The sequence below is a fragment of the Hypanus sabinus genome, unplaced genomic scaffold (assembly GCF_030144855.1).
Source record: "Hypanus sabinus isolate sHypSab1 unplaced genomic scaffold, sHypSab1.hap1 scaffold_497, whole genome shotgun sequence".
NCBI classification, from domain to species: Eukaryota; Metazoa; Chordata; class Chondrichthyes; order Myliobatiformes; family Dasyatidae; genus Hypanus; species Hypanus sabinus.
Window position 1 is genome coordinate 348,022 of NW_026781365.1, and position 17,892 is coordinate 365,913.

The 17,892-nt window shown below is 44.2% G+C and overlaps 1 protein-coding gene across 1 annotated transcript; it reads right to left on the reverse strand.

The window, feature by feature from the left end:
• Positions 1-1,348: 1,348 nt before the first annotated feature.
• On the reverse strand, positions 1,349-15,192 carry LOC132389199 (gastrula zinc finger protein XlCGF26.1-like). The gene is made up of 2 exons (XM_059961658.1): positions 15,067-15,192; positions 1,349-9,481 (listed from the first exon to the last, which is right to left on the reverse strand). The coding sequence occupies exon 2, from the start codon at positions 9,073-9,075 to the stop codon at positions 7,684-7,686; it is 1,392 nt and encodes a 463-aa protein (XP_059817641.1). The 5' UTR covers positions 9,076-9,481; positions 15,067-15,192; the 3' UTR covers positions 1,349-7,683.
• Positions 15,193-17,892: the final 2,700 nt, after the last annotated feature.

Sequence of the window (17,892 nt, forward strand, 5' to 3'; positions counted from 1 at the left end):
CCCACATCTTTCGTATCTGTATGTGTGTCCGTGGGCGTGTTAGTGTGTGTGTGTGTGTGTGTGTGTGTGTGTGTGTGTGTGTGTGTGTGTGTGTGTGAGTGTGTGTGTGTGTGTGTGTGTGTGTGTGTATGTGTGTGCGCGCGTGTGCATGCGTGCGTGTGTGTGTGTGTGTGCGCGCGCGCGTGTGCATGCGTGCGTGTGTGTGTGAGTGTGTGTGTGTGTGTGTGTGTGTGTGTGTGTGTTTGTAGAAGCTTCTCTCACTCTCTCTCCGGTAACTATATTACGTTATTTGCCGACGGCCCTGTTCATGCCTTTATCTTCCATGACTGGCCATGATTGAACAGAGTCTGCTTACTGAATAAGCTGAAGTTTCATTGAAACTGTCGCAGGACCATGTTGCAGAAACAAGAGACATTCATAGCGGAACGAGAGGAATAAACCAATGAGTTGTGAGAACAGAGAATAAATACAGAAAAGGTTTCAGGATGCAGTAGGTTTCGAGCTGAAATTGAAGAGATGATTGATATGAAATTCACATAAATTGCGGGTTAGTGATAGAGAACGACGGCAAGACAAAGACAATCAAGAAACTGGAGACATTCAATCGAGTGTCTTGATCAGTCTCTACCGGCTTGCCGCGGGAATAGTGTGAAGAGAAGTGGTTCATTTTGTACTCACTGGCCTCAGTGCACTGTGAGAGTGTGGGTTTCATTTTGTGCATATCAGTGGTACAGACTGAGAGTGTGGGGTTCTGAAGGTGTCACGCTCAGGTTCGGTGTGAGTGTACGCATTTCTTTATGTACATGCTGGTCTCTGCAACAGCGTGAGAGTGTGGGTTTCATACTGTACCTGTCAGTCTTTGCTACAGTGTGAAAAAGTGTTGTCACGGTCTTGTGAGTCTCTAATTCAATGTGCGCGGGTGTATTTTTTTTCTAATTCTTATCCGCTGTTCCTGTGATCTGGTAAATAGTCTTAAAGTAGATTCTGCATTCCCTAAGCTATTTTTAGAACAAGAGTCTGGAGTCTGGAGTTGGTTTATGTTAAAATTGTGACATACATCGTGAGCTATGAATGATGACATTTGTATGGAGCAGCACCTTCAACGTCACTAAGTTAATTGGAAGCAAGTGCATTCGGCCCGACATCATTCTGCATGCTATTCGTGTCACATTGCAGTCCGTTGACTCCTCATTTCAGTTAATTTCCTTTTTCCCGTATTCCAACGGACGCCTTGATGTTTTTTCTAATTTATTTTTTTAATGATGTTCATCAAACAAACATTTCCGTTAGATGTATTTCAGACATTTTACATATATATCATATAATCATATATATCACAAATCTCCACGAAATATTTATCTGAGGTATACACATAGAAAAAGTGGAAAGAAAAAACAAGCAAAATGTAAGAACTATGTAAAAGTAGGGAGTGAATTTGTTTTTTTACAACATATTCATCAATTTGTAAGAATCAAATCAGGCCTATGAGACATTATGTAGTTAAACCATTTTTCCCAGTATGAATCTAATTGTTCCAGTTTATGATTATCAGAAGCTGTTATCTTCTCCATTTTGTAAATGTCCATTGTAATTTCCATCCACGTATTTAAAGATATGGTGTGGAAAAATAAACATGTATCTGGGGTAAATATGGCATAACGTGGGGAATGTGGTGGATGGGTCGGGCAGCGTGTGAGGGGCGAGGAGCAGAGTCACCGGTTCAGGAGGACACCCTCCACCCGTCACCTGATCCCGTTTCCCGTTTATGTTTTTCTGCAGATCTGCAGCATCTGCGGGTCACTGCTCTACGTGTACGTGTCGCATCACCTTTCACCCGTTCAGACAAGTCAGTGAGATCCGGATCTGTCAGGTCCTCTCGTTGTGGGTGGACAATGTTTTTTTCTCTTCAATAGCTTCTATATGTTTTATTCACTGTTTTGAGGTGCTGAAGTGCAGCCGATGTTTCTGGTGTCTGGCCCGTTTATGTGAGAGTTTAGCCTTTTCTATTTCTCTGAGCTTCTTATAAATGTGTAAAGTTTAGTTCAGCTTCACTTCAGAATTTCCAAAGCAACAACCCAATCAGTCAAATAGTTCCACACAATTAAAAGTTTATTGCATTTACGCAATTAAAATAGTTTATTACAGGTACAACAAATTTCATGTCATATGCCGGTGCTATTAAACCTGATTCAGATATTGATATGGGAGACCCACCACCGGTCACCTGATCGCAGTTACCGCAGATCGTAATGTGAGATTGAAGCCTTTTCCATATACTTGCTTTCCACAGAAACGATAACAGTTCAGTTTCCTTCTGCGGTTCCAGAGCAGAAGCTCAGACTGTCTAATATTTCCACACAATTAAAATGGGGAATTGGTTTATTATCATCATGTACTGTGCGACAGTGAGAATCTTGCCTGATGTACTATCCACACAGATAGATACAACTGTACATTGAGCTGATGTACAACAAAATAATCACTGCAACAAAGCATTGTGGCTGCAGAGAAAGTGCAGTGCAAATAGACATATGGTGCAGGGTCACGTCGAGTTACATTGTGAGGTCGAGTCTATTTTATGATTCATTTGTCTTATAACTGCAGACAGGAAGCCATCCTTCAGCCTGTGTTACGCACTTTATGGCTGTTGCATTTCTTCCCCGATGGGGGAGCGGGCTTGCAGCAAGACTGTCCAGGTTATGAGGTTATTTGAGTACATAGCCTGATTTTCCGAGGGAGGACAAGTGTGGGAAGAGTCCATGGAGTGGAGGCTTGTTTCTCTGATGTTCTCTGCTCACCAAAGTTCTCTGCAGTTCCTTGCAGTCATGGGCAGAGAAGTAGCCACATGAAAGTCGTGATGTATCGACATGGAGCTCAGAGACTGTGGTGAACTATGTGCCTGTCTGGACACGCCCCCTGCTGACTGCTCCTGTGGCTCCTCTCACAGGCCCCTGTATAAAGGCGATCTGAGGCCTGACGCTCGGCCTCAGTCTCCAGGACATAGTATGATGGACACTCACTCCTGGTTCCTTCTTCCAGTCAATAAAAGCCGATATCTCGCCTTACGTCTCAGTGTGAGTCATTGATGGTGCATCAGAGACCTCAGCCTTCACCCTGCCTTGTGTAGCTGGATCCTGGACTTCCTGTCAGATCGCCAGCAGGTTGTAAGAGTGGGCTCCATCTCCTCTGTTTCTCTGACCCTCAGCACACATACCCCTCAGGGTTGTCTCTTTGGCCCCCTCCTTTACTCTCTGTGCACCCATGACTTGTGTTGACACCCACGGCTCCAATCCGCTAAGCAAATTTGCTGACAGCACTACATTGATTGGCCTAATCTCAAATACTGATAACAATCAATCAAATGCCTTCTGACAAGTCTCGGTCCAAACAAACTTTTCACACTTCTTCAGGAGATTGGTCAGAGGAAGAGCGATAGCAGCAAAGTTCTTACAGAACTTACGATAACATCCATCCATTCCCAGAAACCTTCTAAGAGCCTTCTTAGCAGTCAGAATAGGAGCTTGAGAAATTGCCTGGACCTTTGCCCGAACAGGAGCCAACTTGCTTTGACCGACAACATAGCCAAGACAGGTCACACTGGCATGGCCAAATTCACTGTAAGGTTGTCCTAGGAAAGCCTGTCAAACAGCTTTTCTACTGCAGAGATATGCTCTTCCCAAGTGCCACTCCCTGTAACTAAAGTCATCAATATAGGTATCTGAGTGTTCTAACCCTCGAATTACAAAACAAATCATTCTCTGGGATGTTCATGGAGTATTTTTCCTTCCACAAGGCAAAACATTGTATTCATACAACCCAGATGGTGTCGCAAACGCAGAGATTTCTCTACCTCTGTCCGTCAATGGAACACACCAATACCCTTTCAACAGATCAATCTTTGTAAGAAATTAGCCTTTCCAGCCTTATCGATGCAATCATCCACTCTAGAGATAGGATAAGCATCTGTTTTTGCTACTGCATTTACCTTTCTATAATCAGTGCAAAATCTAACACTACCATCAGGTTTGGGCACAATAACGCAGGGTGACTCCAATCTCATTTTGAAGGCGTAATAATACCATTCTCCAGCATATACTCAATACCCTGGTCAGCCAATTTACACCTTTCCATGTTCATGTGAAGTGGGTGTTGTTTAATCAGTTTGGCTTGACCAACATCTACATCATGTGCTGCGACCGTTGTTTGCTTGGGAACATCGGGAAATGAATCTTTAAACTTCAGAATTAATTCCTTCAGCTATTGTTGTTGTTTTGGCTGCAGATGAGACAACTATGAGCAATGTTTTCTGGAACAACCGAATTCATTAGCCTAACTGGGACCATGTTTGGCTTCTGAAAAGTCTCGGACGAGTCAAGTGTTTCATTCTCAGGGTTGCCAGTTTCATTTGTTTTGATAACAACACTCACAGATGGTACCTGCTTGTCAGAAAAGGCTTTATCATATTTATGTGTACCACCTGTGTTAGTTCAAGTCAGTTGGGTGTTTTAATAACATAATTCACATCATTAATTTGGGAGACTATTTCATACGGTGTATTGAATTTCACCTGAAGTGGATTCGTCAACATAAGGCAAGCACCTTATCTCCCACTTGGTATTTTCTTTAGCGAGTCCTGTTATCAAACCAACACTTCATTTTGTTTTGAGAAATCTTTAAGTTTTGTCTCGCTAGACTACAGGCTTGTTGTAGTTTATTTTTGAACTTCAAAACATAGTCTAACGAGTTAACATGTACATCCCCATCAATCCACCGTTCCTTTTAACAAGGTCAAAGGTCCCTCTGCGATCAAATACAAGTTCAAATGGAGTAAAGCCCAGTGATTCCTGTACTGACTCTCTTTCTGTGGACAAAAGCAAATGTATTCCTTCATCCCAGTCTTTTCCATTTTCAACACAATATGTCTTAATCATTGTTTTGAGGGTAGAATGAAATCTATCTAAAGCCCCTTTTGATTCTGTATGGTACGCAGATGATGCAATTTGTTTTGCTCCCAGTTCAGAAACTACCTGCTGGAATAATACAGATGTAAAATTACATCCTTGATCAGACTGGATTTCTTTAGGCAAACCGAATAAACTGAAAATCTTGGTAACAGCCTTCGCCACAGTTTTAGCTTTAATATTTCTGAGAGGTATTGCCTCTGGGAATCTGGATGAGGTACTCATAATAGTTAGCAGATACTGATGGTCAGCTTTAGACTTTGGCAATGGGCCGACACAATCCACTACAACTTTGGAAAATGGTTAACCGAATACAGCTACAGGCCACTGGGGTGAGCTCAGTAGGTTTACCCACAACTTGACAAGTGCCTTTTGGAAACTCTTAGTCAGGGTAAACATAACTTTATGAGTTAAAGCAAACTGGTCTGTTAATCCAGCAGATTCCTGCATTGTGGCAGCATCATTTCCATCTAAATACATCTTTATGCCATCAGGGACGCTCCTTCTGAACTCTTCAATGAAAACCAACTCTTACAAGCTGTTAAAATCATCATTTACATGTTCAGATGTGCACCAGCGGTCAATGCACACAAATTTCTCATAGGCAAATTCCACATGTCTGGTTCACAGATTTCTTTAAATTTCTAAACTTTTGCCGGTCTGCTTCTGGGACCAACTCGTAAGCTTTGAGCAGAGCCTGTTTCACGAGGTCAGAATGTGTGGTGCGTGGCCATGTGGTTAAGGTGTTGAACTCGCGATCTGAAAGTCATGAGTTTCAGCCTCAGCCGAGGCAGCGTGTGTGTTCTTGAGCAAAGCACTGAACCACACACAGCTCCTGCACATTTATAGCCCAGTGGCAATGATTGAGGCAGCATAAATAAATAAATAATAAGCTGCTTCAGCAACTGTCAAAGCAGAATAGGCTTGCTAAGTCTTTCCCTTAATTAGACTTTGTAAGAGAATTTTCTTTCTGCTTTTCTGCCTCTCCAGCCTGAAACTGTCTCTGCCTTTCCGGAGCCTCCATCTTTAATTGTTCTAACTTGTACTGGATCTCAAGCTCACTAGGTTTACTTTCAGGAAACTCCTCCTCCACTTTAAACACATGCTCAGATACATAATGTTCAGCTATTATCCTCTGCATCTGTGCAATCCTCATTGTCAATTTCACCTTAGCAAGTATTAACGTTTTAGCAATACTCAAGAACTCAATCCTTCTGGTGTCCTCTAATGCCTGAGAGGTTCACACTTCCAGATATCTATCAACATCCATTGCTGCTAATTTTCCACACACAAATAAATCAAAAGGGATTTCCCCAATCAAATTGATATGAAATCAATCCTTAAATTTGTTCATATCCCAGATGCAGGCCCCATTTTGTTACAAACCCTAACGCTTTAGAAACGAACCAGCAGCATCAGACTACTCCCAGTAGCCACACATTTTAATTCCACGTCCCATTCCCATTCTGATATGTCTATCCATGGCCTCCTCTCCTGTCAAAATTAATCCAAACTCAGGTTGGAGGAACAACACCTTATATACTGGCTGGGTAGCCTCCAACCTGATGGGATGAACATTGACTTCTCTAACTTCCGTTAATGCCCCTCTACCCCTTCTCACTCTATCACTGACATATTCAATTGTTTGCGTGTTTTCCATGTCTCTCTGGTGCTTCCCCCCACCTTTCTTTCTCTCGAGGCCTCCTGTCCAATGATCCTTTCCCATCTCCGGCTTTGCATCACTTTCGCCGATCACCTTTCCAGCTCATAGCTTCATCCCACCACCTCTGGTCTTCTCCTATCATTTTGCATGTCACCCTCCCCCCACTACTTTCATATCTCTTAGTATCTTTCCTTTCAGTTAGTCCTGATGAAGGGTCTTGGCCTGAAACATCAGCAGTTCTTCTCCTTATAGATACTGCCTGGCCTGCTGTGTTCCACGAGCATTTTTTGTGTGTGGTTTGAATTTCCAGCATCTGCAGATTTCCTCGTGAGTGTTATGTGTATAAATGTGTATAAATAAAATTCCCTAACTATTGAGCTCGGGGGAAACAAGTCTTGGAGTCTTGAGATTGTAAAGTATGAAAGTTCAGTTCAACTACAGAACAGGTGATGAGAGAGAGATATTTGTAATCCAGGGTAAATGTTGAGAGAAGGCAATTATGTCGTATTCCACAGGTTTCATGGTGGTAAAACGAGACCAACGGTCGCTGTAGATTTTATCTGTCATCCTTCCAAATCCACATACTAATTATCATCCAAAGTGACTTGTCATAAGTGGTATTGTCTTCAAATGAATTACCACACCACAGCCAGGCAAGGGTTAACACATAAGTGGTCTCCGCAGGGTACCCCAAATCAGATCCACTGCTATGGATCAAATGAAGTGATAACCACACATTCGATGTATGGTGAATCAATAATTTGTCCACCCTTGTGGGCAAAGGAAAGTTCCAAACAGTGACCCTTGGCCACTAGTTCCCTGGTTTCGATTCTTGCCATTTTTCCTCCTTTGTCTCTGTCTCACTCTGAGTGTCAGTGTCCTCGGTTAAAACTAAACAAGCTGTGAGCGATGTAAACAAGCTGCAAGCCAGACTGATTCGCCTTCTTAATCACTCTCTCTCTTAAAATGAATGTCCACAGCAAACAAAACCTAGGGATTCATAACAACTGACTGGTGTCCCAGCAGATGGGATGACTGAGTGAATCCTTTCCCACATTCTCAGCAGGTGAATGGCTTCTCCCCAGTGTGAACTCGCTGATATCTCTGTCGGCTGGATAAATGAGTGAATCTCTTCCCACAGACTGAGCAGGTGAATGGCCTCTCCCCAGTGTGAACTCGCTGATGACTCTGCAGGGTAGAAGAGTCAGCGAATCTCCTTCCACATTCTGAGCAGGTGAATTGCCTCTCCCCTGTGTGAACTTGCTGATGTTTCTGTAGGCTGGATAACTGAGTGAATCCCTTTCCACATTCTGAGCAGGTGAATGGCTTCTCACTAGTATGCACATGCTGATGTCTCTGTAGGTTAGCTAACTGAGTGAATCCCATCCCACATTCTGAGCAGGTGAATGGCTTCTCCACAGTGTGAACTCGCTGATGTCTCTGTAGGGTGGATGACACAGTGAATCCTTTCTCACAGACTGCGCAGGTGAATGGCCTCTCCCCAGTGTGAACTCGCAGGTGATTCCGTAGGTTAGCTGACTTAATGAATCCCTTCCCACAGACTGAGCAGGTGAATGGCCTCTCCCCAGTGTGAACTCGCTGATGATCCAGTAGGGTGGATGACTCAGTGAATCTCTTCCCACAGACTGAGCAGGTGAACGGCCTCTCCCCAGTGTGAACTCGCTGATGTCTCTGTAGGCTGGAAAAATTAGTGAATCTCTTCCCACAGACTGAGCAGGTGAACGGCCTCTCCCCAGTGTGAACTCGCTGATGTACCAGCAGGGTGGATGACTCAGTGAATCTCTTCCCACATTCTGAGCAGGTGAATGGCTTCTCCCCAGTGTGAACTCGCTGATGTCTCTGTAGGTTGGATGACTGAATGAATCCCTTCCCACAGACTGAGCAGGTGAACGGCTTCTCCCCAGTGTGAACTCGCAGGTGATTCTGTAGGTTAACTAACTGAATGAATCCCTTCCCACAGACTGAGCAGGTGAATGGCTTCTCCTCAGTGTGAACTCGCTGGTGACTCAGTAGGTTAGATAACTCAGTGAATCCCTTCCCACAGACTGAGCAGGTGAACGGCTTCTCCCCAGTGTGAACTCGCAGGTGTTTCTGTAGGTTAGCTGACTGAGTGAATCCCTTCCCACAGACTGAGCAGGTGAACGGCTTCTCCCCAGTGTGAATTCGCAGGTGATTCTGTAGGTTAGCTAACTGAGTGAATCCCTTCCCACAGACTGAGCAAGTGAAAGGCTTCTCCCCAGTGTGAACTCGCTGATGTCTCTGTAGGTAGGATGACTGAATGAATCCCTTACCGCAGACTGAGCAGGTGAACGGCTTCTCCCCAGTGTGACCTCGCTGGTGTACCAGTAGGGTAGATGACTGTGTAAATCCTTTCCCACAGACTGAGCAGGTGAATGGCTTCTCCCCAGTGTGACCACACTGGTGTGCCATTAGATCAGATGACTAAGTGAATCCTTTCCCAGATACTCAGCAGTCGACCAGCCTCTGCCCAGTGTGAACTGACTGGTGTGTCCACAGGTGGGATGACTGACTGAACCCCTTCTCACACACAGAACAGGTGAATGGCCTTGCCCAGTGTGAACTTGCTGATGTACCTTCAATTGTGATAACCAAGTGAATCCATTCCCACTGTCTGTGCAGGTGAAAGGCCCTTCTCCTGTGTAAATTACAGGTGTGCAAGTTGGTCAAATGACCGAGTGAATCCCTCCCCACAGTCTGAGCAGGAAGGGTGGTCAATTGGATCCCTTGTTCCACTTCTTAAATACCCAGACAGAGACAACAAAACTGGTGTGTCGTGTTTGAGATTCCTGGAGACGAATTCCTTCTCATTTTTAACCTGTAAAAAGATTTACAAAATCCATCAATGGGTGTAGGACAACATCTCAGATGAGATTACTTGAGTTGCCAAAGTTTGATCTGTTATCACACTGTTACAGTGAGGTACAACCCAAGCTGGAGAGAGAAATCATCTCCTGACCGGGCAGAGTGCTGGTATCTGGAATGACCATCAATTCTCTGATGTTCTTCCTGTCTCTATAAGAAAGGGGCATTTCTGCCACCTCCAATCTGTGACCTGGCTCAGTTTGACTCTCTCCATTGGTATTATTCCCTGTTCCCACTGAGCTGCATGGGTGCCTGGCCCCACAGTAACTGAAACACTCTCACACAAATAGCTTTTCTTGACATGCAGCAGGGATTTTCTTTTATGTATTATTAACGTAATGTGCCACAGTTTTAACGCCATATAAAAAATTCCTGCTGAAATGACTGGTTGGTTCACACAGCTGTCAAAAGGGGTTAGAGTGAAATTTTGTATTATTTCAGGTTCTTGTCACAATCATAGAAAATTTCAACACAGAAACAAGCCCTTTGGGCCATCTAGTTTGTGCTGAACTATTTAAACAGACAACTCCTACACCCTTACCATCCAGGTACCTACACGAACCTCTTAAGTGTTGAAATCGATCTCTCATGCACCACTTGTGCTGGCTGCTCATTCCACACCCGGATGACCGTCTGTGTGAAGAAGTTTCCCCTCATGTTCTCCTTAACATTTCGCCTTTCACCCTTAACCCATGGCCTCTGGTTGTCGTCCCACCCAATCTTCGTGGAAAAAGCCAGTTTGCATTAACACTACCTGTGCCTCTCTATCACAAACAAATCTCCCCTCAATCTTCTGCATTCCAAGGAATAAAGTCCTGATTTGTTCAATCTTTCCTTATAACCCAAATCCTCCAGACCTGGCAACATCCTTGTGAATTTTCTCTGAAATCTCTGAACTTCTTTTACATCTTTCCTGTAGGCAGGTGACCAAAACTGCACACAATACTTCAAATTAGGCCTCACCAAGGTCTTCAACATCCATCTATTGTTATCAGTACTTTGGTTCATGAAGGGCAATGGGCTGAAATCATTCTTTCCATCTCTATCTACCTGTGATATCACCTTCAGTGAATTAAGGACTTGTATTCCTTTGACCCTTTCTTCTACAACACTCCTCCGTGCCCGACCAGTCACTGTGAAAGACCTCCCTTGGTAGGTCATACCAAAGTGCAACAACTCACACTGGTCTGCACTAAATTCCATTTACCATTTCTAAAACCATTTTCCCACCTGGTCCAGATCACACTGCAAGCCATGATAGTCTTCTTGCAGTCCACCAAACCCCCAGTCTTGTTGTCATCCACAAATTTGCTGATTCAGTTAACCACACTATCATCCAGATTACTGATATAGATGACAAAGAACAACGGATCCAGCACTGATCCCTGTGGCAAACACTAGTCACAGGCCTCCAGTCAGAGAGGCAACCATCTGCTACCACACTCTGGCTTATCCCAAAGACAGTGTCTCATCCAATTTACTGTATCATCTGGAATGCTGAGTGACTGAACCTTCTTGACCAACCTCCCATATGAGACTTTGTCAAGTGCCTTGCTAACGTCCATGCAGACAACATCTACTGCCTTGCCTTCATCCACTTTCCCGATAACTTCCTCGAGAGACTCTATAAGATTGGCTGGAGCCATGCTGTCTATCCTTTATCAGTCCACAGCTATTCAAATACGTACAGTATATACCTGGTTCCTGCACACACATTCCAAAAACGTTCCCAGTTCTGATGTCAAGCCCACCAACGTATAAATTCCTAGTTTATTTTTACAGCCTTTCTTGAACAGCAGAACAACATTGTCAGGCCTCCAATCCTCCAGTAGCTCACCTGTCACTAAGGATGATTTAAGTATCTGTGCGAATGCCCCAATAATTTCTGCACTTGCCTTCTGCAGGGTCCTAGTGAACAACTTGTCAGGCCCTGGGGATTGATCCACACTAATTTGCCTCAAGACAGCAAACCCCTCCATCTCTGTAATCTGTACAGGGTCCATGAAGTTGACGCGGCTTTGCCTCACTTCTATAGACTATGTGCTCATCTCTTGAGTAAATACGGATGCAAAAAACCTCCCCAAGTCTAAGTTATCCCTTCATATGGATTACCATTCTGATCTTCCAGAGAATTAATTTTTTTCCCTTGCAATCTGTTTGCTCGTAACATATCTGCAGAATCCCTGAGGATTCTTCTTCACCTTGTCTGCTGGGGCAACCTCATGCCTTCTTTTATTTCTTTTATAAGTGTTCACTTGAATTTCCTGTATTTCATAAGTACCCCATTTGTTCCTATCTGCCTGTATGCACCTCCTTTTTATTGATCTGGGCGATGAAAGCCAAAGGGGTGATAGATCTGCATGTTGGGGTTCGGGGTAAGAGGGGTTAAACTAAAGTTGCAGGGGAATGGGAGCCTGAATAACATAACAGATAGTGGAGAGTTTGTGGAGACAAGTGTTGTTCAGGCCTCAGACAAAGTCAGGAATGAAAAAGTTGAGCGAGGTGCAGTGAATATGCGGAGCCCTGTATATTTCAATACAAAGAGCAGCGTAGGAAAGTTGGATGTGTTCAGGGCATGATCAACACCTGGAATCAACACTAGGATCTGGCAACCTTGGATTGGGACAGGCTGCTTTATGGCAAAGGTGTGCTTGGTAAATGGGAGGCCTTCAAAACAAAATTTTGAAAGTAGTAAGCGGGTATGTCAGAATAAAAGGTAAAGACAGAAACTGTAGGGAAACTTGGATTGCAAGAGATATTGAGACCCTGGTAAAGCACAAAATGGAATTGCATAACAGGGATAGGCAATCAGTTTCTTATGGAGTATAAGAAATGCAAGAGAACACATAAGAAATCAATCAGGATGGCTAAAAGATGGCATGAGGTTGCTGTCACAGAAAAGGTGAAGGATAATCCTCAGGGATTCTAGTGATAGATGAAGTGCAAAAAGATTGCAAGGCACAAAGGTGGTCCTCTGGAAGACCGGAATGGCAATCCACGTGTGGAACCAAAGCAGACGGGGGAGATCTTAAATATTTCTCAAACTCTATTTACTCAGGAGATGGACAAAGGATCTATGGGAGTGTGGAAACGTGGCATTATCCATTTCAACCTTGGAAAAAAAAACTCTTCTGGCCACTCACACGCTCAATACCCCTCATCATTTTATACACCAAAAAATGTCTCTAAATATAAACAAGGAAATTATACATTGCACAATCTACTTTCCATGATTCAGTACATTTACACAGACAGGTGTGTAAAAAGGGCCGAACGAATACCAGCGAATACCTGCTGCTACCATCCAGGAAACGGTACCACAGCAAAATGAGCAACAGGCTCCGGGACATCATCTTCCAACAGGCCATCAGACTGATTAATTCATGCTGATACAATTGCATTTCGATGTTATATTGACTGTCCTATGTGCAAACTATCTATATAAATTACACATTGCACTTTTATATGGAGATGTAAGGTAAATATTTCTACTCTTCATGTTTATGAAGTATGTATCTAATAAAGTCAATTCAATTCACACTCTCCACTATCTGTCTGTCATTCTGGCTTCCATTCCCCCTACAACTTACTTTAACCACATCACCCTCTCCCCTGCTCACTACCACTAGCAAGCCTCACCACCAGAATATTTGTCCCCTCTTGTTCTGTTCCTCTAACTAATGAATCCCCTATCAGCCCTTTGACTTTCCTCTGCCAGGTAATTCCCCCCAACAGTTTCTAAAGTGGTCCACCTGTTGTTGTGGGGGATGGCCACTAGAGTACTCTGCAATGCCTATTTAACCTCATTCCCCTTCCTGATTCTCATCCAGTTTCCAGTGTCCTGCACCTTGGGAGTAACTCACCTCTCTTCATGTCATATCTGTCAACCACTGCAACTGCTGGATGATCTGGAATTCAGCCATTTCGAGTTGCAGCTCATTGAAGTGCAGGGTTACAAGCTGCACATCTTGTAGGTGAGGGCATCAAGGACATTGGAGGTCTCCCCACCTTCCCTCTAATACCCCTCTAATTTGTAATAATCTCCCCTCTAATTTGTAATAATTGGTTCCACTGCAGAGTCGCTAAGTCATGCATGGGCAAACTACGTCCCGGGGGCCTCCGGCCCGCAGAACTTGATGAAATTATATTAATAAACCTTGTTAACGTTTTTCCCCGCAATTCTGGTGTTTTCCCAATAGATGACGCACTCCATATACATTTGGGGCGACCCATTTCCTGGCACATCCGAACCGGCTCACAATTAGCCAGCGTTCCGGCTAAGGGAGATAGCCTGCAGGGATTTGCGAGCACAGAGCTTTGGGGCCTCTGTGCAGGAGGGCAGGTGGAGGGAGGCTTAGAAGTGAGGCTGGGGATTTCGAATAAAGTTTTTTTCTTCGACTGCAGTTACCGACTCTGTGTCGTAATTTTAGCGCTGCATGTAGCACACCGCTACACATTGACCTTTGTTGAGGTGAAGCCTATTACTCCACATTTGCGCTTTACTCTTTGTTCGGCTCGACCTATTTGTGTGAACAGGCGTTCAGCGTCATGAACATCAACAAAGCCAGCCACAGCTCCAAGTTAACTGACCAACACCTCAGATCCATCCTGAGAATCGCAACAACAAAAGTAAATCTAGACTTTGATGCGCTGGCTAAAAAGGGAGACCAACAACACTGTTCCCACTGAAATTAAACATAAGTTTCTTCATTGTGTTATGTAAAAAATGCATTTGAAAATATTTTTTTCAATAAGCCTTACATGTTACATGTCATTTCTGTTAAGTGATGGACCTTAGTAGTGCGCAGGTGCACGTACGTTCTCAAAATAAAAAATGTGCTCCAGATCAAATAACGCGCTCCGCATACTGGCTGGTCGTTGTTGAGTTTTGGCACAGGGGACAATTGAATAAGACGGAGCAGGACAAGTTGATGATAATATCTTGAAGGATAATAGAATTTTCTGTGCTTTAAAATATTAACTGTTACTATTTAAAAAAGCTGTATTTTATTCATTTAATTTTCAGTGTTTTAAAAGTAATTTCAATAAATAGCTAAATACTATGGGACTTCTCTTATGAGGTGTATTACCAAAACACTCCGTCCACCTGCTCCTGGTCCGGCCCCCCTGTCAAATTTTAGAACCTTTGTGGCCCACAAGTCAAAAAGTTTGCCCACCCCTGAGGTAGAGGAAGCAACACGCACAAAATACTGGAGGAGCTCAGCAGGCCACGCAGCATCAATGGAAAAGAGTACTAATGCCGATTTTCTCAACTGCTGATGTAAAAGAATGTGTTCCCTTTCTCCGAGTTCCTAATCCTTACATTCAGATAGCTGGAGCTCAGCTCTGTCTGAGAGATCCATCGGTTCCCATTCACTCAGCAGCCGGTAGCTCCCCGGGGCTCGTGTTCGGATCGTGGGGCTGAGAGAGAGGGAAGAGGGCAGGACTGTCCCGGGATTGCGGATCACGGTGTCCGGATTTCACAAGAATCGTCCCGAAGTCGCTGTTTAAGATTAACATATGGAGAATCGCTCTTACCTGCAACCGACATTTTCAAAGCCTTGTGTACTGCGCGCATGCGTGAAACTCAGGGACGTCCTCAGCCTGACGCCTGCGCATTTGATCGGCGCTTCAGAACCGGCGAAATTCTTAACGCATGGCCCTATGGGTAATCAAGGTGCCATTAAACCTTTCTGCAAGCACCGGTTCAATGTCCATACCTCATTTTTTTTTTATCGTGGGTATAGAAAAAATCTGCCGCTGTTTTAACGCAGAGAGCGGCTCCCATAAACAATATACTCAATATCAACGTGTATCTAATGCCAATGTAAAATGCTGATATAAAACATAGGAGATTCTGCAGTTGCTGGAAATACAGAGACGCACACACACAATACGCTGGAGGAACTCTGCAATTCAGAGAGCAACTAAGCAGCGGAGTACACAGGCTAGGCATGCGGAAGGGGCTCTGTCTAAACGTTTTCTATATATTGCTCTCCAAAATTTCTGCCTGATCTGTTGATTTCCACCTGTGTTTTGCTGAAATTAACCACCTTTTTTTTCGATCAACCAGTTTCCAAATGCTTCTAATCTTTCACTTTTAACCACATCGTGCTGGTCTTATTCGTCCTCCTCCTCTGGAACCCATCTCTCTCTGGAGCCCCGACTCAGTCTGGCAAATCTTCGGTTTCTGACTCTGCATCATCGAAGATTAACTCGCTATTCTGCTGTCAGACTTTAGAGGTGCATTGTGTTACGAGACCGCAGGTTCGTTTACTGTGAGTGTCGCTTTAAGTGGCTGAGTGAGGCGGGGCTGTGACGTCAGACACAAGCTGCAGCAGCCTGAGGGAGCGGGAGCGGGAGAGGGAGAGGGGGACAAGCTGTTGGAACTTCAGCCTGTGACTGCTATGGGATGCAACTCTTCCTTGCCCAAAAGGTTGGGTTGATCTGATCATCGGCACGCAGTGCACAACGGATGTGTGCCTGTCACTTCGTATCATCCATATGTGTGGATTTTCTGGAGCATCCTGTGGTATCTGTTTTGTTGGCCCTTACGTGGAATCGGGGTGTTCTGTGGTAACCACTTGAAGACGATATTCCTGTCACTGTCACCTGGTGATATTTCGAAGAGGATTTCGGAACTAATCGACGGATAAGATCTTCGGCGACTGTTATTTCGTTTACACAGCGCGGAATATGTGTTGAATTCTTCGTAATTGCTTTCTCTCTACATTTTCGTGTTGATTTACAAATCTCTCCTCTCACTCACTTATTCCGTGGATTACTGAACTTTTCCACTTTACCATCTGAAGACTTTAAGCATGGTTTCTCAAGCTTGATAGTTTGGGAGCTATATATACGCATTACACTGTTAAATTCTGTTTATTTCCTTTAATCTTTTATATTCGGAGTAGATACTGTTACGTTCCCCGTGACGGGTCAAAGAACCAGCAGAAATAGAAAACACCGTGGAGTCTGGTATTGCTGTAAACTAATGCTGTTTATCAGTAACTACGCGATACAGCAATATAAATGCAGATATATCAAACAGGTTAGCAATGATTATATGTGTCTTCACGCCTCGGGGTGAATGGATACCGTCTTACGGTGATGAGTGAAGTTCAGTTCAGTTCGTGGGATTGAGTCGAGTAGTGATGGAGAGAGACAGAGGGACGGTTTGAGTCTTCAGGTAAGCTGACGCCGTCGATAGTCCCGTCGTCCTCCGAAATCCTTTGGAAGTCACCGACTGTGACCACTACAAACGGGACCGTTCTTCTGTGGTGGAGTTATTAACCCAGGCGAGGGTTGGACACACGAATATCTCCCCACCGGTCACAGCCTTTTCACACTGCTAGTGCCACTGATCGATCATCCAAAACCCAAGTTTTTCTGTGAACACAGCAAAGCTCATTCAGTGTCCAAAACCATGTGTCTGGAGGTCTACCAGCGGACCTCCTACTTATCTCATTGTGCTGAGCCCCAGCTGTCCATCAAACAGTTCCTCCCTTCTCTCTCTGTAAGAACACAGACGCTGACAGTGTCCTTGTAAAAGTGTAAACATGCTTGCAGAGAAACCATAAAACCATCTCTGAGCAGTCTTTCTCTCTCTGTCTCCCCCCCTCCCTCTCTCCAACAAGGTGATCGGTGTTGAACAACAACTCCCACTCTCTTTTCAAAAAACACAGTTCATAGGGGTAATTCAGGACCCCGTTACAATACTAATAAAGATATTGGTTATAACATGGAAGCCAGACTCCATTAGTGATCTGTTGATGCTGGTACGTAACAATTGCAACATCCCAGCTGTCTGAGGCATAGTCCTTTAAAATTGGGGGAAAATGACCCAAACCGTTGAAAAGAGCGGGGGAAGAATGAGTTTAACCAATTTCGTCCGGAGCCCTGAAGAACGACACAACCACATTGAGCTCATCGTCTTGTTCAGCCCGGAGAAAATCATGCAGGAGATTCATGCAGGTGTATGAGATGATGAGAGGCATTGGTCGTGTGGATAGTCAGTGGCTTTTTCCCAGGGCTGAAACGGCTAACACGAGGGGGAATAGGTTTAAGCTGCTTGGAAGTAGGTACAGAGGAGATATCAGAGCTAAGTTTTTAAGCAAAGAGTGGTGGGTGTGTGGAATGCACTGGCAGCAACAGTGATAGAGCCGGATAAAATAGGGTCTCTTAAGAGACACTTAGTTAGGTACATGGAGCTTAGGAAAATAGAGGTCAATGCGGCAGGGTAATTCTAAGCAGTTTCTAGAGTAAGTTACATGGTCGGCGCAACATTGTGGGCCAAAGCGTCTGTAATGTGTTGTAGATTTCTACGGTTCTATGAAATTAAAGGGAAATCTGTTATGAGTGAAC